At 41.2% G+C, this 24,141-nt stretch overlaps 1 protein-coding gene across 1 annotated transcript; it reads right to left on the bottom strand.

The window, feature by feature from the left end:
* Positions 1–21,137: 21,137 nt before the first annotated feature.
* MSC (musculin) lies at positions 21,138–23,513 on the bottom strand (the record flags this gene model as incomplete). The annotated part of the gene is made up of 2 exons (XM_080339300.1): positions 21,138–22,179; positions 22,986–23,513. 2 exons carry the CDS (start codon positions 23,511–23,513, stop codon positions 22,093–22,095), a joined length of 615 nt encoding a protein of 204 aa, XP_080195426.1. The 3' UTR covers positions 21,138–22,092.
* Between the last annotated feature and the right edge of the window lie 628 nt (positions 23,514–24,141).

The following is a 24,141-nucleotide window of genomic DNA, read 5'->3' as shown; positions in this document are numbered from 1 at the left end:
CCTTGCTTTCCATGAATACATCACCTCCGTAGCTAACCAGGGCATTCACACCAAGGCTGTGGTTTAGCTGATCCATAAATCATCCATAAATCACCGTAATGCTGTAATGAGTGTACTGAGAAATACGCACATTGCCAACACCTTATCACATATGAGAGCTGCTTTAAAGTAAGAAAATCCAGAAGGCACATGCTTCTTTATTATACTTGTTGGTAAAGAAATTAATGCCACTGATGTGCTGGCAAGGAATGCCAGAACTCTTTAGCAAGGCAGCTCTGCAGTGAAGAATGTAGACATGCAGTGCTGGATAGCAGGAGTTTAGGGGCAGAACCTGAACAGAAAACAACCATAGGGGAACTAGTGTACAACTTGCCAGCACTCAGGAGTTTCCCTTTCATTTTTGTGTCCCACAGTAGTCTAGACAAGGCCAGTAAGGTCTCGTATAAGGTCTCGTATAAGGCAAGAGTAGCCTTAACCCATGAAAACTGCAAGGCCCAAGAAGCAAGAGTGTGGGCAAGCCAGACATTCAATAATCATCAGCATCACAAGATGACATCAGAATCACCAGCAAGGAAAGACCTGGGGACATTTTGATTGATGAAAGTTAGATGGGGAAGATTTTCTTCAAACAGTTTTTCTTATTTAATTGCTGTCAGTTTAGCCTCTGCAATGAAACAGTCATTTTCCCTTGCTCTTTAAAGACAATAATGAGATATAGTGGGGTTTTTTTGTTTTGGGTTGTTGTTGTTGTTGTTGTTTTGGGGTTTTTTTTTTGAGGATTAGTGCCACTTCTGTGAACTTGACCTGCCATATATCAGCAAAACAGATCACCCAAGTCTGGTTTTCATTGGATGTTTCATTTGAAAAGATTTTTTGGAGAGGATGTCAACACAAAGGGGACAGCTCTGAAACAGAAATAGAGAAATAAATATTATTAAATATATTGAAATAAAAATGAAATTAATAGAATTGTGGGAGGCATAGCAGTTCATTTTAAAATGAACAGACAAAAAGATAACTCTCTTATACACAAGTCTAGGAAAGATACTTGATGGAACTGAACTTGATGGAACTGAAACTTGGATGAGATCTCAGTCTCAATAGGCACCTGATCTTATGACAGAGAACAGGGCATGATTCTGAGACTAAGCTGGCTTAACTTCTGAAGACCGTAACAAAAAAGACTAAGAAAAGAAAATCAAAAAGAAAGGAAAAAAAAAAAAAAAAGAAAGAATGACAAAAGAAAGAAAGCTTCAGGAATGGAGAAATTCTGTCTCAGACAGGAAAACAGTCCTTAAAATCAAACAAGGAAAATATTTAAATTGCCTTCCCAGCCTCAGGTATATTGACCACATGGAATGTCCTCAGAGGAAAGAGTGGCTGTCAAGATACAACCTCTGGCTCAAGAAGTTGTTGTTCTAGACCAGTGACTTCTGGAAGGTGGGATGGTATGTCAGACAACGATCCCTCTGTGTTAGCTGTATTTGTTATATTCCTTCCCTAAGCATTTGCTATTAACCACACTCAGAGACAGATTACTAGACAATATAGACCTTCAGTCTGACCCTGAGCTGCACCTCTTAGCTTTTAAGACCAAAAAGTGATGCATGAAATAAACCCAAGCAGCAAGGATTTAAACACAAGTGGCCATAGTGTCTAGATATTTGGATCTATTAAGAAGTGTGTGATCAAAAGCCAAATTCCTGCTGAGGAACCAAAATTGATGAGATCAGTCCAGACATAGGGCTCTAATTCAGCTCGGCTTTCACACTGCAAGTTGTAAAGTAATTTATCACTGAAGAAACTCACATATTTGTATCGCATTAGCAGAAATTTCCCATGAATAAAACAAAGGATTTTATTTTGTAACTTTCCTTCAAACATAAGAAGTCTCAAAGTAATCTCCCATCCCCCATAAAACGAAGAACAAAGATTAATTTTCAATTTGTGCGGTAATTTTTACAGTCAAGCGTAACAAATAAGGTTTCCAGATGTCCAGAGCTCCAGAGACACTATTGCCAGGACTCGGCTGCCCTCTCTTGTACAGAGGGAGATCTGCACCTGAAGGTGCTCAGCCAAAAAGACACAGGACAGGCTGCTCTGCTCTGTACAGGAAGAGGAGAGGTGTAAAATGCCTATTCTCACACCAGAACTAATCAAATGAGGTTATAATGTCATTATGTAAAGCTGATGCTGCCAGTAATTAAGATATTCACGACGTTTTTAGAAAATCTTTCGTTTCAGGTATTTCATCTCTGCAGGTTCACCAGGCAACACACAGTTCCCTCCTTGCAGACTGCACAGTTTATCTGCAAAGCCTACCTACCTTAAATACAGAGGCTAAAATATACCCCCCCAGAGTACTTTCTGTTTCCATTGTAGCAGACTGGAAGATCTAAACTTTCACTGCCTCAACTGTGCTTCCTTCAGCCTGGCTCCACTCCCTCCAAACAATCCCATAGTCAGTCATGACTCCCGTTAGAGATCTGCTCAATCCTAACCCCTTCTGTGCTATGCAAAGTAACAGGACACTCCACAAATTGAGGGATTTGTCCCCTTCTTCTGCAACACTTTGTTTTTACTTGCTGCACAATAGCAAATCAGGGGAAAAACAAACAAACAAACAAACAAACCCAAACCAAAAGCTGTCTGTTTGGGTCATTACCCCTTCAATTCTTCCTGAAAAATGAAGCAAAATTAATTTTTTTCTTTCTTAGGTCACATGAGATGTTCATTTCTATGCTGATTTCCTAGACTTAGTCTCTCTATTCTTTATATTTTGCCATAAAGGTAAAATTCTTCCCACCCAGTTGGAGATCCTGAACAAACAGGGTATACTAAGAGTTTCCTGCTACTAGTGATAATTTCTATAGCTCTTGACTAGCTTTACATTGGAAAAGGTGGATTCTTAGAGATCACATCTAACACCTTTCCTCTGTGTAAATATATGATGTATTATGACCACTGTGTCTTATATCCCCTCTTCAGTTAACTCATACTCATTAGTCTCCTGGCTATTGACCCAAGGTGATGCTATCATCCTTAATTTCATCCCAAAAGCTGGTAGATTGATTGCACAGGATTTCAAGTACTGTCAAAAATTAAAAGGGCAGCTCCTTCAGTAAGAAGCAGTCAGAACAACCTAATAAACCGCCTATTCCAATGACAGGCTTTGTGCTACTGAACGAAAACCAGAAATATGAGATGTACAAAAGAATCAACTAGGACGAATCTTCTGAATGCCTCAGACAAGAATGGGAGGTTCTGGTTTGTGTTGTTGTTTGTCATTTTTTTTTCCTGTGATGCCTAGCACATCTGGCTGAGGCACAGGGGCTGAGGTGTTCATACATGAGACACCGGTACGTAAAGTAGCAGAGCTACAGCATAGGCAGTGAACCGAACCTTGACTTCACACCCTTTTAGGCCTGGCCAGCATGGCTGTGGAAACTTGGTGGTAATAGGTCTTTCGCTGACTACCTCCCACCTTGAACCAGGGGAGCCAGAAAGGAACTATGGAATCACAGTTCCCTCCTTGGTCTTCTAAGGTAGAGAACACAGTCTAAATCCAGACCTGCTTTGGGAAAATATGAATAAAATGGCAAAAAGTGCAGGGACTTGGGCCTTCTCACTGGGAAAACAGTTCCCCATACACAGCCCTTCATTCTCCCCAACAAACAGTGTCAATTAATGTTCTGTATGGCTAAGCATTTGCTTTAACCACACTGCTTGTAATTAGCAGTGTCTATAATACAAGGCATCTGAGACCTGCAGGGTTGGAGTAGAAAGTGCCAGGGCTCAAGTGTTTATGAGCAGTTCATATACAGCAGGAAATTTCTTGTTTTTCTTGAACAGTTGCCCTGTCTCTACTTGCCAAAAACTGCACGGTGAATAGTCATTACCCAGTTTAATAGAGATGTGGGCTAAAATTTCTGCTACCTAGTTTTACACATAAACTGTGGTTAGGGGGGAAAACAGAGAGAAGTCTCATTGCTTACACATTGGTATGTAATTTAAGTGAAAGGGAGAAGTTTAAATAAGTTACTCTATGTCTACCATCTTAAAGCAGGCTTTTCAACTCTTTGCAATGCTTTGGATTAGTGATAGATGAGAGCAAATTCTGCAGACCCTACCATCATCAATTTTTACAGTAATTCAAATGCTACTCTTAAGATGAACCTTGCCTTGCACGTATATCTTTAATTTTTATTACCTGCGTGGATTTTTGTCCTGTTAGCTTCGTTTTGCAACACAAATCATTAAAACAGAGGATCTTTATCTCTTCCCTTTCTTTATGTTTTATCTTAACAACAACAACAAAAAAAAAGGCTCTACACCTTCTTCTCTGTATTTATGATAATTTCAAAGTGCTGGGTTTTATTCAAGATGAGAATGAGTTGATTCTAATTCACCAGGAACAAAATAACTCCATCATTATCCTGTTTAGCCCTATACTCTACTCACAGGGCCAGACACCTTATGAAGACAGGCATTAACAGGCGTTAATTGGTATACCATCATGCTGTTTTGTCTTGCATAGTTTCAAGTCTGTATTCTGAGTTTGTTTACAGCTCTGCTCAGCAGACTAGGGATTAGGCGAGTTAACTGAGCTCAATGCAGGAGGCTTGGGGCAGTTTACAACACAGCACAATGTCCCTTAGAAAAGAACGGCAGAAACTGAAAGCTTCCTGAAGAGTGAGACAGTTTCTCTCCAGCTTCATTTTCTAAAACTCAGCCCTCCATCAGGAGACCTATCTGCATAGTAGACGTAAAGCCTAGATGGAAAAAGGATTTGCTGTAGTCTTTTTTGTATTTTTTTTTTCTCTTTACCTTACATCTGGATATCTGGAGTCAGTCCATTTTAATTATCTTAAAGAGTATCATTCTTCATATGTAAAAATCTAGGAATAGTTTTATTTCCCCCCAAGCTTCAATAATACTCAGGTTAAGTGTTTTTCAGTGTAGCCATAGATATTTAAGACATTTTTGTTTGTAACAGCACAGAAGGAATGAAAGGCACAGGTTTTAGCACTGAGGGGTATACAGTCCCCTCATTCATTACTAACACTTGTATACATGCTCTTGTAGGAGCAGTATAGAAATATATATTTTTTTCTGTTTCAAAGACCACCAATCAGAAACCAACAGAGTCAGAAATCCATTTCGAGTTGGTAGTGTTGTCTTCTAGAGCAATTATAGCAAAACCAGAAAATACGAAATATGGTTTCAGAGCCTCAATATATAAACATGCAGAACAAAAACACACTAGGCTTCTTCTGCAGAATAGCTCAGCATTACAGCAATGATATTCGCATTTACAGAACACCAAAAAGGAGGGGAAAAGGCAAAGGAAAAAGAAAATTTTTAAAAGAGAAAGAAAAAAGGAAAGAAATGGAGGGGGGACAGAGGGAGGAGTGAAGGAAGGAAGGCAGGAAGGAACGAAGGCAGGCAGGCAAGAAGGAAGGCAGGCAGGCAGGCAAGAAGGAAGGAAGGAAGGAAAGAAGGAAGGAAATTCACTTGACACACTGCCAAAATAAAAGATTTCAGACACTACAACATGTTGATGCAAATTCATATTGTGCGCTCATAACTTAGAAGGGGAAAAGTAACCCTGTTTTCCTATGTTTATGCAGTCAAAAATTGGGCATAATGCTTGTTTTATCTGCTGAAAGAAACAAACAGTAATATGTGAGGGCATTTGCTAGATGGCTGTTTAGGAAGAAATCACTGAGGCACAGATTATTTGTATTCATTTGCAGCTTAGAGCTGATCTCCTATATAAATGTCTTCTTCCCTGCCCAAACATTAATTATCTCCAAAAAGCCACATCAGAATGAAGATATGATGGCCATGAAGGCAACTGGTGCAGCTTCTCCTGCATCATATGAAAACAATTGCATTTTGATCACTGAGGAGAGGAGGAGAAAGAGGCACAAGCTGGATCAGCATCAATTTTTTGTCTGTTATTCTTGGCAGACCACAGGGGGCTCTGGGGATCAGTGCCTGAGGGTGAGCTGAGGATTAGTAAAATAGCTGGGAAAGGACAACAGGAGGACTTACGCACTTTTTCCATACACCCTAGGAGCAGTAAAAAATAATAAGACACTTTCAAACACTGTTTCCCTCCTTTCAACTTATTTTTTTCTCCTATAAAGTTCCTGGAAAGCATATATATTTATAGTGGTAAGAGAAGGAGAAGCCTCAAAACGAAAAAAAAAAAAAACAAACACACAACAAAATCAAGGTCTATTGAAGGTAAACACAAAAGTCAAGGCTGGATGACTTGACATAATGCACATATTTTTAATAGCTGCTGCAACAACTGCAAAAGGTAGTGGTGGATTTGTCATCTCGCTGCAGTCAGATGGAGACAAATTCCTCTCTGGAAGACAGGATTTAGTCAGGCTAATCTCTGTGGAAATTGAAGTAGGCAAGAGCCTGCGATTTACGCAGTCAAGTGAGAGACGCTAGTGTACCTTTTTTCAATCTAAACTGTTTAAAGGTGAAAGAAACGGTAAGACACCCCACGCCCATTCCAACTACAGATTGGACAGATAGTATTTACCAATTAGTTTGGAGAGTGAAATTGTATTTCTCTTTGAGATTTTCTCCCTCCCTGAGTTTAAAATAATGCTAAAGGGAAGAAGGTGATTAAAGACAAAAAACACTCAAGTTTCTTAAGCTAGCAGAAGGAAACAGTAGAAACTACAAGAAGAAATACTGTGAAATGTCAGAGTGTGTAGAAAAAAACAATGGTTTAAGCTTGGAAACAATCAAAACTGATAGAAAAGGCACAGGTAGCTGCTACAACAGCTTTTCACTGCAACTATAACAGCAAATAGTTTCCGTCTTCTCTAAGGACTACAAGAACCTGGCAGATTTTCTGCTCCCCGAAGCCACTATTACAACCAAGGGTCATTTAAATTTCTAGCAAAAACAGTATGGATGAAATTGCATTATCCTCGCTGAAGGTGGATTTTGATGTGCATTAACAGGTGTTCTGAGAGTCCTAAATTGTCATAGCTGTAATTCATCAAATAAAGAGAAGGCTCGGGTATCAGAATAGTACTACAAGCACAACAAAACCCCCTCAGCCTCTAAATTTCTGCAACTCATAGAGTCTTTTCTTGTTAAAATTGCATCATACGAGGATGGACACCTTAGGGAAATAAATCTAGTTGTCTGACTATGGATTAAGACCTGGAATGTACAGACAAAGTATTTTTTTATGTCTTTGAACACTTGAAAAGCCAAATTCCCCCAGATGCCAACCTCTGGACAGCTGAGTACTTTATCTACCTTTATCTTTTATTTACTTCTGTGTAATATATTTCTAAAATGTTCTTTCACATATACCAAATAGAGGAAAAAATGTTTGTACATATGCCTTATTTGAAAAAATAGAACATATGTTATGTTAAAATCTTACTATGTTTTATATATTAATATATAATATAGAACTACAAACATAACATTGTGTACATTTAGAGAATAATTTTGAGAAGGATTTCACATAAACAAGTGATTGGGATATCAGAAATGTTTCATTACTTGTGCCTATTTCTAAGTAAAGTACCTTGGATTCTGAAGCACTGACAGGCTGTTTTTTAAAGCAGTTTTTCTCCCATGCCAAAAATAAATGAATTGTTTCCTCATTTAGTTGCTGCCCTTACCAAATATATGGGCCAGATAAAAAGGAAATGTGAAAACTGTAGTGGTTCAGAAGGGCAATTCAGTGTACTATATTAAAACTGAATATTGTACAGTGGGATTCCATATGTTTTGATGATGTATGCAGACACCACTTATTTCTAGTCCCAGCATTTTAAGTACTTATTTTGAAAATATGTTGCTTTGATCAGGGAAAAGCTCTTTAAAATTATTTTGGAGGTTTTCAATATGTTCTTTCTCTAGTTATTTTTTTTTCCTTGGTTTTTGTTTGGTTGGTTTTTTGTCTTTGTTTGTTTGGTTGGTTGTTTTTTTCCTAAATGATGGGGTAATTAAATTTAGTATCAGCCAGTATTTTAAAACTCTAAAGTAAGTGATCTTGAATAAATGTCACAAACAAAGCAAGTTGTGGTGTGCTTTAGTGTAAAACTGTTACTGCCATGAGTTCAGGCAGAACAGCATTACAGCAAACCATAAAGTGTGGTTTGTGTGAATTTCACGGTTTAGTCTATCTGAGAAAAAAAAAATATAGCTCTTTTTACCTTAAGTTTTGTAAAATGACAAAATATGAGCATCAGAGTGTTCAGAAGTAGTTGTGTACAAATATTACATTCTACTCCCTTTCTTTGCTTGAATTCTTCCAGATTCCATGAAATAAGAACCAAATTATTGTTTAGCAAATTACTTCAAACTCCAGTTAAATTTCACATGCTTGCATCCTGGTTGTACAATTTTTTCCCACACAGTCTAAATGTATTCTCTTGAAAGATATGTTTTGTCGTAACAAATTCATTCTCCTCAGAAAAAAAATGGTTTCACAGTAAGTGCCCTTTGACATAAATAGTGAACTGCTGGACATAAAGAATTGCTCTAGGTACAAGTGAATGTGAAAAAAATGTTACTATTAAGCTTAAAAAGGTCATACAATTACATTATGGCTCTTGTATTGTTTGATTTGAATACATTTGTCTACATGTGCTCATGCAGGTCCATATGCCTTGCACATCAGCTGCTTGGAGCTGCTGATCAGTTTTACTGAGCGTCACCCTTAGACTCCAAGGAAAAGTTCATTGATAAATCTTTTCCTCCCATTGTGCCTCCAAGCCAGAAGAAAGCTGGATCTCACAGCTCTGCTCTGGTTCTTGGATGTCCACCTCTTGGTACACGATCTTCTCCACCATCCCTTCATGCTACCACATTTTGGAGGTGTTGCAGCATGGTGGTACCGCCACTTCTGACCTGCAAGGCATAGAAAGGTATGTGCAGGTTATGCCTGCCAGGCATAAATAGGAAAGGTGCAGCATAATGCAAACTGCATACCTGCAATGTGTCAGGAAAATAATTTACATTGGTGCCAATGACTTAGACTTCCTTATTAGATCTGAGGGTATAAGGTGGTTATTGTTTGTTCAAACCTGTCCTTTCAAAAAATAATGCTTTATGCAGTTAATCACTCCTTGTAACTACCTGAAGCTAATTCTACTGCCTTTTAAAGCCATTTTTGAGGCCCAGCAACAGCACTGTTGAGTAAAATATGGTGTGTGCCTAAGGAGCAAAGTGGGTAGCCTTTTCTAGCTTAAAGAATGAGATGTCAAGAGAAAAAGAATGCCATATTATTTAACTAAATGAATCCAAAATATATGTTTAAATTAGGAAGAAAACTAGGCTTCTCCTACACAGTGAGTTACAAAAAGTAGATCTGTCTGGAGGGCAAATCAGAGGGCTTCAGTTTCCCTTCAAATGATCTTAGCTGCTATCTAAATTATATGCCTAAAATTAGAAGGTGTACATACTCCCTATAGTTTTAAAGTTAATATATTACTTGGTGTCACTTTATTGGAAACTAGCAAACCACATTGTAAATTTACAGGTTGCTCTTTGAAGGGACAATTTTTTTCATAGAAGCATAAAAATTTCAGTGACAAGATTTTTTTTTTCATTCTTATTGACTTGAATGAGAAATAGATGATCTGAAGCACAAAGGGCTTCTGAAACATGCTGTAATAATTTCTTGTAATTGTTTCATCACTTTGATTATGTACAGGAGCAGGTTTATATTCTGAGAACCTACTGGACCAAGATGCTTTCAGCAGCTACAGTTTTAGGATGTTCTGCTCTTGAAGAACTCAGCTGAGATTCCACAGCTGATATCTTCAATATCATACTAAAAACTTTCTTGGGCCTTTATTTCTTTCTTGGATTAACACTGAAAAAAAATAAATATTCAAATGAGTATTTAATCCCACAGCAGGACTTATTACAGTAGCAGAATGATTGCTTCAGGCAAACTTAAATACCAATATATGATAACAGTTGCTGCTGTGTTTAGCTGACATATCACCCTGAATTATAAAAATTTATTCTGGGATAAAATGTGCTTTTTCTTTTGGGTCCATTGCATATTATAACATAGAAAAGAGATGGAGAGACTGGAACTGGGAGGAACTGTGTGTCAGAGACATGGAACTCTGCAGTGATACATTGATTTTGAAGTAATATACTCTGTCTTTTCTCAAGAGGAAGACTGGTCTCTGTTTTCTATCCCCAAGAGTCTACCTAAGAAAACTGGAAAGAGAATGATGATTTCACATTTTCTCAGACACCCTTCATTATCAGAGGACCAAGGCTAACAGGATGTAATGAGGCAGATGAGACAAGAGGGCTTTGTACATCCTGATCCACCTTCCAGCCAGGGCAACCTGGCTTTTCACCTCCGAATCTTTCATGGACTATATGAAGTGGGTTTGCCTAAGGGTTCTCACTACAAGCTCTGTAAGGGCTGTTGCAATCTTAGACAGTCAAGTTCTTTAGTCCAAACCTATTGCCTATAGATAAAATCTGCAACTCTGCCTCGACAGATTTCTCCATTTAGGGAGACCATTTACAATACAGAAAAAGCCAGCCTCCAAGGCAAGATGAAAGGAGTTTGCTTATGAAGCTGTCACAGTCTTTCCACTTCATGCTTGGAGAACAAGTATCAGAAAATTATGAGGAAAAACAAAACAAATCCGAGAGCCAGTAATCACCTCTTGTGTATTTTATCTCTTCTTATGTGTATTTTATCTGTGCTCCCACAGCACAAGGAACATTATTTGTACCACACAGTCAATCTGTAGAAGTGGTTTACAGGGTTACTTTCATCCAGGAAATTTCTCTCCAGCATCAGGGACACATTCCTAACAGGGCAGGGATTCACTTCAAGTGATGCACTATCATGGCAAGATGAGTAATGAAGTGGGCCCTTCTTAAAGATGTTGTTTAAATCTTAAAAGAAAGAAAGGCTAAGAAGATAGAAGTGCTTTTTCTCAGGAGCTGAACAAATTTGTTTCTGATGCATTAAAATTACTTTTTCTGACGCCAGGAAAAGTTTTCACGCTGGATCACTACTCCTAACATAAACTAGAAGAGCAGAAAGAGATAAAATCTGAATGTACTAAATTCTTAGAACAAATCCTACCCCACTGTTGTCAAAGGACTTTTGACAGAGAATTTTCGTCCAAGTCAGTATTTCATTGCTACACTTTCCAGTAAAAATAGATTTTAGCTTATCAGCTCAGACTTAAACTGAAAAGGTGAAGGCGTAAGGGGGCATTTCCAGTTTCTGGGGTGGTTACTTAACAAGAAAGAACACAGAGACACACTAACTCTAGATATCCTTGTAGTGTCATTTCCACTCTTACTACAGGCTGGTACTGATTGATACCAGCAGATTTTGCAAGCTGCAGTCACTATATCTCTGTTGAATCAGCCTCTGGATACAGCAGGAAGGAAACACTTCTATATTTTTTCTTGATCTGACACAGATCTCCTGGCTTAAGAAGCGGTATGTCCCCTTCTCTATGTTCAGACTGTATCCCATGCACTGTGTTTGGAGACATAAGACCAAAAATGCTAGCCAGGTTAAGCAGACGTGACAATAGGACAAAATTCTACTTTTTCCATTCCTGTGCAAGGACAAGCAGCTGCCAGACAGGACAAGTAGCAATGGGACACATTTCTTTCATTCCTGTGCTCAAGGCAACAAAGTGAAGAAATATGGAGTGTCTGCTACACTGGCCATTGCTGGAAAATTCCCTCTCAGTACTTTATTTGCATAGAAAACTAGTACTTAGCAATGAGTGTGTAATGCTGTGTTTATTCCATTTAAAAGTTCAGAAAGCGACACAATGGAGTTGATACAAACAGGCCTCTTGTACTGGAGCCACAGCAAAATCTCTTTCTCTCTTATCTAAGGCAAAAAAAGGAGAAGAGAACTAAAATGTCCATTCAGTCCATGAAAACACCAACGCAGACTGTCCTACTATGACTTGCTTTCATTAAGTAGATATTTGACAATTTCTAATTGTTGAAAGATAGTCATAGTAACAAAACATTGCCATTGCTTTTAGTTGTTTGTATTTTCTCCTAGAAGGTCTGAATGGCCTTTGGAGCACAAGTCACACCTGAACACCATCAGGCAAGCACGGTAAAGAGGAATTAGAAGACCAGTATTAAGTAGCCTAGGATATTAAATTAATATTTTTAGTCTTGTTTAGCTTTGTGCAATTGTAACATGAAATGCCTGTTATTACAATAAATCTGATATATTTCTGAAAGTAATAGATGGTGATAACATGTAGCTGCTCTACATAGCATGAACTGCTGGTGACCCTGGAATAGGGATGCAGCATAGACAAGCATGCAATGCTAGCAAAGGCCTTGAAAGTGTGAACACAGGCACAACGGCTATAATCAAATCACCAGTGATCATTCACTGATTGTTAAACTAATGCATCCTTGGGAGCTAGGTAAAACCAGTTTTAGTGGTGACAAATCAAAGAACAAGTACTTATATTTGATTATTTTTAAAAAATTTAATTTGATACTAATTTTTTTAAATTAATTTAATTTAATTCAATATACAAGTATTTATGTTTATTTGCAAACGCCTCCTTCGCGCTTTCTTCCTGCCTCTGTGCTTCTTCGTCGCACAGGTAGGGAGTTGGGACATTCGGGCCATATCGGGACTCCAAATTCCGGCATTTATGGTGGAGCCTCAGAGCCTGCAGGCAGGGCTGTGGGTCCCAGAGGTGTCTGTCCCCTCACACGCTGAGCCCGCGGCGGGACGCCCCCCGTGCTGCCCCTCGGTCCTCGCCGCCTAGGGGCTGACTTCAGAGCGGTCGCTGACACGAAAGAGACACCTCCGGCCGCCAGCGGCCGCGCACCTCGGCGCGGTGGCCACCGGGTGGCGCCCGCAGCCCGCCCGTGGGGCTGCCCTGGGCGGCCATTACCGCCCCCCCGCAGCGAAGTGCGGCGTTCCCTCCGTTAACGTGCGGGCGGGACGCTGCTCCGACGCTTTCCTACGGGCGGGCGGAGCGCACGCAGGAGGACGAAGGGGGCAGCGAGGGCACGAAGAGCCGGGGCTGTCTCGTCTGGAGTGGGAGGCGGGAGGCGGCGGCCGCGCCGGGGAGCCGGGACCTGGAGAGGTGGGAGGGGCACGCTCGGAAAAACTTTAAAAGGCGACAAGTGACTGCCGAATGCTTCGACAGGGGCGCCCACTGCGTGCGGAGGGTTTCTGGTATTTTCTGTTGATACTTCTTCATCAAATAAAGTAACGCTTAGAAGTGAACGAGCATGTGTAACGAGATAATCTCCCCCTTCTGTGGGAGTATTTAAACATTTTTGCCTGAAGAGTTAAATACGGTCACCCCGCTCCGAGATCCTTCCAAATCTTCCCTAGTAAGAGCCAGACCCATTCTAGCGTTTTTGGAGGCATCTGCAGCCTCTACACGAAGCCGTTTTCCTCTTTCACCTAAATCGCTTCCTCTTGCCCACCCCTCCCACATGGCTACCAGTTCTTCACCAGGAGTCACCTCAGAAGGTTGTGGTGTGGTGGCAGAGCTGGCAGGGGACAGGCACACAGCTCGGTGGCGAAGAGGGACCGTTCGTGGTGGTCAGACATGCTTGAGGCCACCAGGGCTCTCCCTGTCCCCCAGACCCACACGGTTGCCCAGGGTCAGAGGCACAACAGAGGGTCTCCTGTGAGATTGCACCAGTTTGGGAAACGTGGCTTTCTAGGTCTGTAGGTATCCCAAGCAGTTGCTTTCAGGAAACCTCTGTCACTCATAACTCATTTACCCTTTTGTAAGTGTTGAAGGAAAAATCTTTTTTTGGTTTTACAAAAATCACAGAATCACAGAATGGTTTGGGTTGGAAGGACCATCATCTAGATCATCTATTTCAGCCCACCTGCAGGTTCACCTAGAGCAGGCCACAAGGTGTAAGCGCATATCTGAGAAGTGAAAAAAATAGGTTTGATATTTATTGCTCGAGACACACTGAAAACATGAAAGAGGAAATTGGGGTTGTTACTTTGCCTTGGTGCCTTACATATAATGTCATTCTTGTGTTATGCTGCGCTCAGAAAAACTGATGTGCCTTCTTTCAGTCCACTGCTGGACTTGCCTCTGTCTTGCATGCTGAGACATGTATTACAAGGGGACATAAAACCTTAAATCACTTACCCGATCAGCTTCAGCAGTAGGATCTAGAGATTCATGTCAGGATTTTCATTCATTTTGCTTCTGACATTAACATCTTAATCAGATGTAGGGCTTTGTGCTAGATACATAAAAATGAGGGGAAGCATTGTCTCTTCCTGGAAGACCTTGCAGACTAATCTAAAACAAATATATAACACAGATTCTGTGAACTAGAGACTTCAGTTGATACACAGAGGTTACGTCTAAACTACTAAATAGCATAAAGGGCTGTTATTTCATACCAAGACTGTCATCTGGCTTTGAGATCAACTATCCTGGGCTAGCTTGTGTCCATATTGCTTACATGTGTCCACTCTCAGTCTCTGGAATAAGATGACTTCATGTAAACTGTATATTTTGAATCATCCGTATCCATTCCTGACTTGCAAATGATGTCTTGACATTATTTGGGAGCATGGCATGTGGCCCATACCAAAACCACAGACCATGCGAGGACCTCTCTAACAATGTAGTAGCACAGACACTGAAGCTGCGGTGCCCTGGAATGCTCCCTGACACCTTTTATTTTCACTTGTGCCATCACCACAGGTCAGGTTTAGTGTCGGTTAGGTACAGATCATAAAATGAGTATGTGAATACTGTGTTTCGATTCTGAGACTAGCTGCATTCCCTTTGCACAGGGAGTGTGGGAATGGAGACTGTCAAGTGTCAGTCAAGTCCTTGGCATCTATTCCAAAATTGAAGTGGTGGTCAAAGTGATGAGAATGTTGGCAATACCAGTGGTGTTAGTTTATGGCAACTACTTCTCTCTTACAAACTAAGGATATCCCCAGATGATACAGCATGAACAGTTTATGGAGGAAACTGGTGTGTTTTTACTTGCAGTGAAGGAGCGCAAAAAGCCTAAGTGGATTTATCTGCACAGCTGTTCCACCCACACTTACATCAGGGCTATAGCTAGCCTAGAAGGGTTGTTGTTTTGGTTTTGGTTTTGTTGGGTTTTTTGGGAGTTGGTTTGTTTGTTTTTCTTGTTTATAAATCCTGACAAGCAAATGTGTTTATGACATAATTTGCATCACAAGTTGTGGGGGAATTATGTAGACTGGAAAAAAAATTCTTAAAATTGTTGTTCCCTGAGATAAAGGAACTGTTCTGGACTGCATCAGACGATGAACAAACACCTCAAACCAGGTCACTATGAGAAATAGATTGGTAGCAGGTCCTGCAGTTATGAGCATTTTGTTATGATTAATGACTTGAGAAATAATCTTCAAAGCATATGTATGATACACGTTTACACATTAGGCAGTATAAGACACTCCAGGCCCTTCTTTCAAGAGAGTTTTCAGTTCAGGAACATCATGTCATGCCATTAAACATGAAACTTGTAATCCAAATATCTTTACAGACAGCTAAATTTAATGCATATATCTCCATGTATTAGCTGACACTGTCATTTTTAATGGATTAGGGTAAATTTACTCTTGAGGGATTATTCTTTATTATGGTCTCCTTGCACATTTTAGTATGTTGGCTTCTGTCTCCAGTTTATCATATGCAAAGAACTTCACCAATATGACAGTTTTACTTTAATCCAGGGACCCTATAGACAATTGTTCGATTTTCTCTTTGTTTTCTTTCCCTGTTCTTCCCATGTCAAAATGTCATTCACTCAGTCCTTCCCCAAATACCACAAATTTTACTCTGTTTCCTATGAAACACAGCAAGAATTGAACACAAGCCAAATGGATGCAATGTGTTGGAACCTAGCTGAGATTCTGGGGTTGGAGAGTCCCAGAGATCTTCCTGCATACAGGGTGGTGGCCTTCTTGAACCTCCACAGTTCTACAGAGCTATCCTAATAGGTCTTGCAAATCTTGAGCGTACCCATACGTAGCATGAAAGTGTCACACCCAGGAGTATAATAGTTTTCCTCAGCACTTCCTAGTTAATAGCAATGTAACTCTTATAATTTTGCCCCCTTGGAAGGTTACTGTTGTCTCACTGGGACCCAGAGGACGAGATTGAAAAGTGGTTTCCAGGATGGACACAACCAGTCTGATCTAAAAGAGATTTGAGCAAGTGATGTGAGGCACACTCTGCTGCTTGGACTGGGGACCACCTGGAGCAGGTAATATTAGCACATGTATTCAGTGTCTTCCCAAAAGGGATGCAGAACAGGTCCAGACTGTATGTGTGCCAGAGTGCAAGTAAAAGGATTTGACATTAAGCATCTTTCCAAGATCTCCCTTTTGGATGGTGGAAAACATGTTGTGCGTGTGTATTTATTTTGAGGGTGGGATGAGACACTTCTACAGGAGAGATGAGTGACATTGGGTTGTTTTGGTTTTCCCCATAGTGACCACAGACTGTACCTCCTCTGGCAGTTCATCTACTTTCTGGAGGCTTTCCAGAACATTGAGCTACTGCACTCCTCTGCAGCCACCTCCATAGGTCAAGAGGGACTTCCCTGAAAAAATGAACCACAGAATAGTTGGAATCTTTCTGCTCCTTCTTGCAAAAGACTTCTGATTCACTTGGGTCCCATTTTCTTCTAAATGACATGACCTCTTGATAGTTCTAAGGCCATGAACTACTTTAAACTCTGTACTGCTTATATTCAAGGAGTACAGAAGTTCCTTGTGCTGATACAATCTTGTTTTTCTATGAACATTCATTCCTACATTTACTTCTTATCTGTTACTGACTGGGATTTACAGTGCTAATGATGTTGCTTCTGTGATCACAGCAACTTGGAATTAAAATTAAGAAGTCATCCACATGTTTTGGGGATTACCATCCATTTATCTTATTTTTATTGATCATGTGAAGATTCCTATAAGCTAAAGCTGCAGTTATCCATCCCCTTCGTGCATGCTGTGCTCCCTACATGGGCCTTTGTAAACTGATTAAGTGATGCAATCCTTTGCTATTCTTGTGACTTTTCCCAGATGCTGAGCAGTTTGTTCACTTGGGTTCGGGTTGTGTCTGTGTATATAATCTGACTCGCAGCTGTGCCTGCTTTGTTGTCATAGAGCACTTTTCTTGCCACATTTTGAATCCTTTTTAACACTGGAAATTGGGTTTCTTTTTAACAATTTCACCAGCATGAGCAGACTGTGTGATTTCTGTTGCTTGCTAAATTCCAATCACATCATCAAGGTTAATTATATTTCTTCTGAGTGTCACTACATGTTTCTAGCCACAGACTCTTTGAAATTGCCAGCAGCACAGCATCACAGGAGTGATTCTCCAGCCCTACATTAGCTACAAGTTTTTGTCAGTTTTGCCTGTTTTGTTCAATAGATCCTATATGAATTGTTTTGTCTGCCTTAACTTTTTTGGGACTTTTAACTCTAGTGGGATTCTCATGTGCTGCATTCCAAATAAGGCACTTTAAAAGTTATTTTTTACTAATTACTTTTACAAATATTTTTCAGAGACAAGGAAGAGACTGAGACCTGTTTCTTCATAGTACCTGAAGCCTAACCAGCCTGCACTGTGGGAACTCAAGTCTCTGCAAGATGTAGCAACTGATCCCAATTCACTTTTGTCAGAATATATTAAAAATACCAATTTGGGTATTCAGGTTTTGGAAGGCAGCTCAGCATCCATCCTCTGTGCATTGCAGAAAGTATCTGTGTAGAAATCTTTCAGCTGGAGGGGAGTGTGATAAATCCTGCCTGGGATCAAACCTAATTCTTAGGCATAACTGCCACTAGCCTTGGTGAGAATCTGTGCTGCCGTACCAAATGCAAATTTGCTATTATATAGAATTAGCCACTTGTGGAGAAGTGACTACTCTTCAGTAGAATGGACAGCTCTCTGTGTTGTTTTATTCAAATAATGTCACTATTATTTGCTTATAATATAAGGTTACTGTAAGCTTGTGTTGGTGGATAGGTCTAAATCCCACTTCTTCCTTTTTTTAAATCTTACTTGGCTCATATAAAGTTCGATCAGTTAAACATGGCTTTATTCCTCCCAACATTACATAGTTAACTAAAACATTATATATTTAACTGAATCACACATCTGGTCACCTTAGGGTCACCTTAGAGAGATAGTAACTTTCAGATAGTTATTGAGATCTTAAAATTAATTTATTCAGCTCCCTCTTTCACCTGAGAGACCCCTATGGCAACCGTACTTCTCATGTAGTCACCTTTACTTACCTGAGAAAATCAAATTTTTATTCAGAATACATAGCATATATGAGAGTTCTTTAAATAGTACCTGTATAAAGTCACTAAATGGGAAAGGTATGGCTTAGTTATTTATTGTAAGCAAACTATCTTTGTTTTGCTCAGATCAGAATTGTTAACATTTCCAACACGAGAGATGTATTTTCCTTGTGTAAGCAAACACGTGTATTGGAAAGGAATGGTTTAATGATGGAGATGTGTGCTCTCTGGCTAATGATCTGCTCTATCAGAGTCCCACATAAAATACAGAAAAAACAAAGTTCCACACAACATTTGTGTAAGTCTAAAGTCACAAAAATATTTTTAGGAAACAAGTGTTCTTCTTTATATATGGACTCTGTGCCAGGAAAGTCAGTGCAGGTATTCTGCCTTTAAGATTTCACATGAAGCAGGTCTCAGCTGAATATGGGCTGCAGACTATTTGGCATTTTATTTGTAAAACCACTTTAGGAAGATTTGTATACCTTGATGGGATCAAGATGGGTTCACCTTGTAGCTTGTGCCAAGGTAAAAAGGTGTTACTAACGTAACAAAATAATAATCAAGCATATGCTTGCCAAATCTAATAAAAATGTGTGTGTTTGTGGACTGTAGTTTTTTCAGTTTAAGTTTCCCCCCGCTCTATAACCCAAACACAGTCAAACACTCAGACTTTAAAAATGAAATCATTTTACTCTATCGGGTTGACAAGAACTTCATAGAAAAAAAGGACAAAAACACATTATCTTCCTATGAAATCTGTTAATGCTTAAACCCAGCATTTTAGAACGTTTTGATCACCTTGTTCCTATAAAGCACTGAACTGAATTTCTTCTGTTGGCGAATTTAAGAAAAGGATTCAAAACAGTGTGCATGTATTTTTGATGTGTCTTTATAGGTGAGGAATGCCAGAAAATATGACCCACCTGGCACTTCGCTGGCAAGAGGGCAGTCTTCATCTCAGGAGAGACCCACAAGGAGCCTGTTCACTTATCTGAACTTTTTCCTCATCACCTAATGCCTCATCACTTAATTTACTTTTTAAAAATAATATTTATGAACCTAAGGATTAAAATTAATGATTTGAAATATCAGATCCTTGTTAGAGAAATCCAAACATACCTAATTGCCATATTAAGATAAATAAGTATACACTAATACATGCATCTCTGTATAGAGGTATTTGAAACAAAGAATTAAGTCTTACACAACATTCACTATCTAAAAGCTGTAATTTTCTCTCCAGATTTTGACCTGAAATGTCACCTGTGGCCATTGTGTACTCCTATTCTAAAACCAGTGACAGTCTACTAGGGCACCATCATCACATTGATGTGTCTGTTACAGTTACAAATACAGTAAGTGCATTCATTATTTTATGAAGAAAGTATGTTTGTATATTATGTAGCCACAAGGAAGGAAAAAAAAAAGTATTTGAGAGCATGTAGCATGATGCATGGATGGAAGCAATACTGTGTTTTTCTTCATGTCACACTCTTCACCCCCAGTTTTGACCTACTGTATTTACTTAATGTAACCATTTCATTTTGGGGAATTTTTCCTGAGCATTTTTTTCCATCATTGCGCATGGACCTTTCTATACTGTTTAAAGTTCTCCGTGCTTTCCTTGTTTTTCCGATCCCCTGGAGTCATTAAGCAATTACAGCTGGGATCAAGGCCAAAACCAGCTAAATATCACAACTGAGATTATCTCAAGTGGCACCTTAGTTTAATTGCTGAATAATCTTTTCTCTAGGGTTCAGATAAACATTGGTTGAGTTTTCTGATACCATATGCCTTCCTAAAAGTCCTTCCTTTTAGATTTACTGCTTATATTCTTTTTATGAGGCTTCCTATAGAAGGTCAGTTGGAGGCCCACCTTAGTTATCTAACTGCAAATTAGGATAGCCGCCTTCCTTCGCAGCCTTTCTCTGGTTAAAACTGAAATATTTAGATTACAATTTCTGTACCACTTGCCCTCAAATCACCAAAAGCAACAACTTCAGCAGATCCTGGACTGAGCCCTCATGTTATTTTGCAGTGGCTATGGACTATTTTACAATTTACAAGAAGAAAAGCAATTTTCTTAAGTACATCTGCTTGAAAGATACAACCAGAACTCATTCTTGGGCTTCTATGTGGTATTTCAGAACAGAAATCTACAACACAGGATGGTCAGAGAAGAAACCACATTAATCTGGTTCTTGTTAAGTGAATGTTTCTTCCTCCTGGCTGCTTGAATGAAGAAGAGGAGGCTTTATCTTCTCTAAAGCAATTGAGTCTTCTCCCTTACTGTGAGTTAACTGCTGATAAAATATTTTGATTTAAAAAAAAAAAAAAATTTAGGAGTTTTAATCTTAAAACAGGAAAAGTCTGCTCCCAACTAGGAAACTCAGCTGATGCACAAATGTAAATAAAAGCAAAACAAACTACAGATGGAAATGTAAGATGACGGGAGAACAGCAAAAGGAGTTATTGGACTATCTTTCATGCTATGAAGCAGCACAAATAACTGACATTGATTTCTTAATCTACATTTATTTATTTTTCTGATTCACAGAAAAGATTATGACAGTGAATTCTACAAGTTGGTAAAATGTGGGTTTCCCTGCTGATCTATATAGTACTATAGCTCACATGAATAGTTTGAAGTGGAAGTGTTCTTATCTGACTCTGCTGCTAGAGAGGTATCTGCTCTCAAGAGATGAGGAAGATAACTGTGTTTACAAAAGCAGGTTTCAAGAACTTGCATTACAAAGAAGTTCCTATATTGATGCAGCCACACACTATCACAGTACCAGTAAGTCATTGTAACCAAGCTTTTAATGTAATTCATAAAAAAATAGAGTTATTTACATTTGCAACTTATTTGATGGCATCCTCTTTTATTACAGCATTTGAATCAGTGAAGAAATGTCACTAGAACTCACTTTAGGGTAAACTTTTCAAAGGTAAACATGACAGTACAGGAAAAATGTTTAAAACGTTGTGCATTCTTCTTATTTTGCAGCAACATACAAAGTTATTCTTTACAACACATGCACCCTGTCCTTACAGTAAGCAGAATTCCCTTCCAGATTAAGGCACACATTTTTAGGGACAGTCCCACATTCTTACATGTGACACTTTGTGACATAACCAAAGGAATTAGTTAAATTCCAATGTATTGTAGCTGAAATGCAGAATGTAGCCATTTACACATTTTTAAGAAAATTCTGGTTAAAAGGACAAAAAAAAAAAAAAATTATACTCATTGCATAGTTGCAGTAAACCAGATCAGTGAATACAAAAGCCATCAAAATATATTATAAATCTGAGTTTCAAAGCTACTCTAAAATACTGCTTTGCTTTAGAATACAAATAACACTGTTTGGGTTAGTTTGTGGAGTTGTATTTTGGTCCATGCTGTTAATTCTATATCATTATATTCTTCTTCCGTTAGTTTAAAAACCTCAGCACAACAGGTCCTCAGGCAGTGGTAAGAATGATGGAGCCAAAGAAGGGCCTTTCCAAATCTCGTACTTCAGCTGCTTCGATCAGTTCATAAAAACTCTAATTTCCACTGCCTCCCTTCTTTACTGGTTTAAATAGACTTCCCTCAGAACTCTAAGGGAAAAGAATGACAGGGAACACAGATTTAACACTGTTAGAGATGGGGTTTGTCCCTGTTTTCTAGTCTGGAGCTGATAAATCACAGCTCTTGAAAATATACATCCCATTAAAAAAAAAAAAATCAACAACAACAAAACTATTTACTTTGACTATGCAGTAGTTCCACATAATCTGCTGGCAGTAGAAACTTCTTTGGTGTCAGAGTCAGGTCTTCCTGAAACCACAAATGGCCAAGTCTGTAAGCGAAAACAGGTATTTCATATTAAAAAGAAAGTATATCCTGGTATGAAACTGGAGCTTTATTACTGATAGATGTCTAACTCTGGTTCAGTTGCAAACACGTCATCATGTTTTAGTCCCTGTGGGAAGCACAGGGAGAGCCGAGTTCCTCTAACAAATATTTTCATTACGTTTCTCATGATAATTAAATGCTCTGCAACAGGGCTGCAACGGTCAGCAACAAATGGCTCTCATAAAAAAAAAATGCAACATCTCTCTTGCTTTGCAATTGTTTGCATTATTGTATACATGAAAAAGCATATGAACTATTCAAACACAATCACTCTGCACTAGATAAGCAACCTTTTTACCCCTGTGGCACGCATCAAGGCGTTTAGTTTTGTACTGATGAACTAATGACCGCTTCTCCTTCTGCTCCAGGCCAGCCCGCAGAGCGAATTACTCCTTTTTCGGACATTAAGCTTGCCTAATGCCCGAGGAATTTATTTCTTTAGGGTCCCCTACTCCGACTCCCCAGAACAGACACACCCGCCATCACCGCAGGCCAAACCCGGCTCTCGGATCGCCCCCGGGGCGAGATTGACAGGGGATTTAAGAAGGGGTCGGGGCCACCTCCGGCTTCTCCGACAGCAGGCACGGATTGAGCGCTGCCAACCCTGCTCGGGAGGTGCAGGCCAGAGGGGCCACCCCGGGCGGTGCCCCGGGGGTTCCTCCGTGACCCTCGCGGGTGCCCCTCGCCGCGCATCCCGAAGGCGTCGGGGCCGCGCCCGGCCTCGCTCCTCCGCGCCCCCCCGCGCCGTACCAGGTTGACGGGGTGGACGTAGCCGTTCTCGTAGCGATCCTCCTGCAGCAGCTGCCGGAGGTGGGCGATGTAGCTGGACGCCAGGCGCAGCGTGTCCAGTTTGGAGAGCTTGGTGTCGGGCGGCACCCAGGGCAGGCTCGTCTTCAGCCGGGAGAACGCCTTGCTCAGCACCCGCATCCGTGCCCGCTCCCGCGCGTTGGCCGCGTTGCGCTGGGACTGTTTCCCCTCGGGCGGCGGCCCCCGCGGCCCCGACGCCGCCTTCTTGCCCCCGGGGCCACCGCCCTGCGCCCGCTTCCTCTTGCAGCCACTGCCCGCCGGCCCCGTCGTGCAGCTGCCTTCGCCGTCCTCCTCCTCTTCCTCCTCTTCCTCGTCGTCCTCCTCCTCCTCTGCCGCCGACGAGTTGTCCCCCGAGGGGTAGAGCTCGCCGCGGGGCTGGCGCTTGGCCGGCGGCGTCGGGTAGTCCAGCTGCAGCGCCCGCAGGTCCATCTCGGGCAGCTCCTCCGCCTCGCTCCCGGAGCCCGTGGACATCGCCCCGGGCGGGAGGCAGGGAGGCGGGCGGCGGGGCAGGCGGGAAGGGGCGGACGGCCGAGGCGCGCCGGCGAGTCGGCCCAGCGCGGGGCGGCCCCGCCGCGGAGAGTCCGTACCGGCGCGGGGGGGGGAGGGGGCGCGGAGGGGGGATGCGCCCCTTGACAGCCCTATATATCGAGTGTCCGCGGAGCAAACCATCTGCCGGGCGGAGGGGTGGAGTGGGGGTTCGGAGGAGGGAGTAGGACCCGGCGGAGCCCCGCGCTGGGGGCGGTGCCTCTCCGCGCTGACCAGCGCAACGCTGCGCGCTGGCCCGCGCAGACCCCAATACACGCGGGGATGTCTCCGGGAGTATCTGTGCTCTTGGGAGTAACGCCGCTGTGTGAAGAAGCGCTTTTCCTCCCGGATAGAGTCCTCTTCTCGCCCCGGATGAGGCAAAATGCCCCCAGGACTGAACCCTCAAGTAGCGGGGCGCACCACTGCCTTTCCCTAAGGCAGCGGCAGTCGGGCTAAGCGCCACCCGGAGCTCTACCCCTACCTGTCTGCATTCGCTGTCCCTCTCGCCTTTCCTCCGAGGTCGGGGGATTTCCCCGCCGTGTAAACCCGCACTCAGTCCCTCTCTCCGCCGCCC

The sequence above is a fragment of the Nesoenas mayeri genome, assembly GCF_963082525.1.
Source record: "Nesoenas mayeri genome assembly, chromosome: 2".
NCBI classification, from domain to species: Eukaryota; Metazoa; Chordata; class Aves; order Columbiformes; family Columbidae; genus Nesoenas; species Nesoenas mayeri.
Note: the sequence above shows the minus strand (reverse complement) of the source record. Positions and strands in the feature narration are given on the sequence as shown.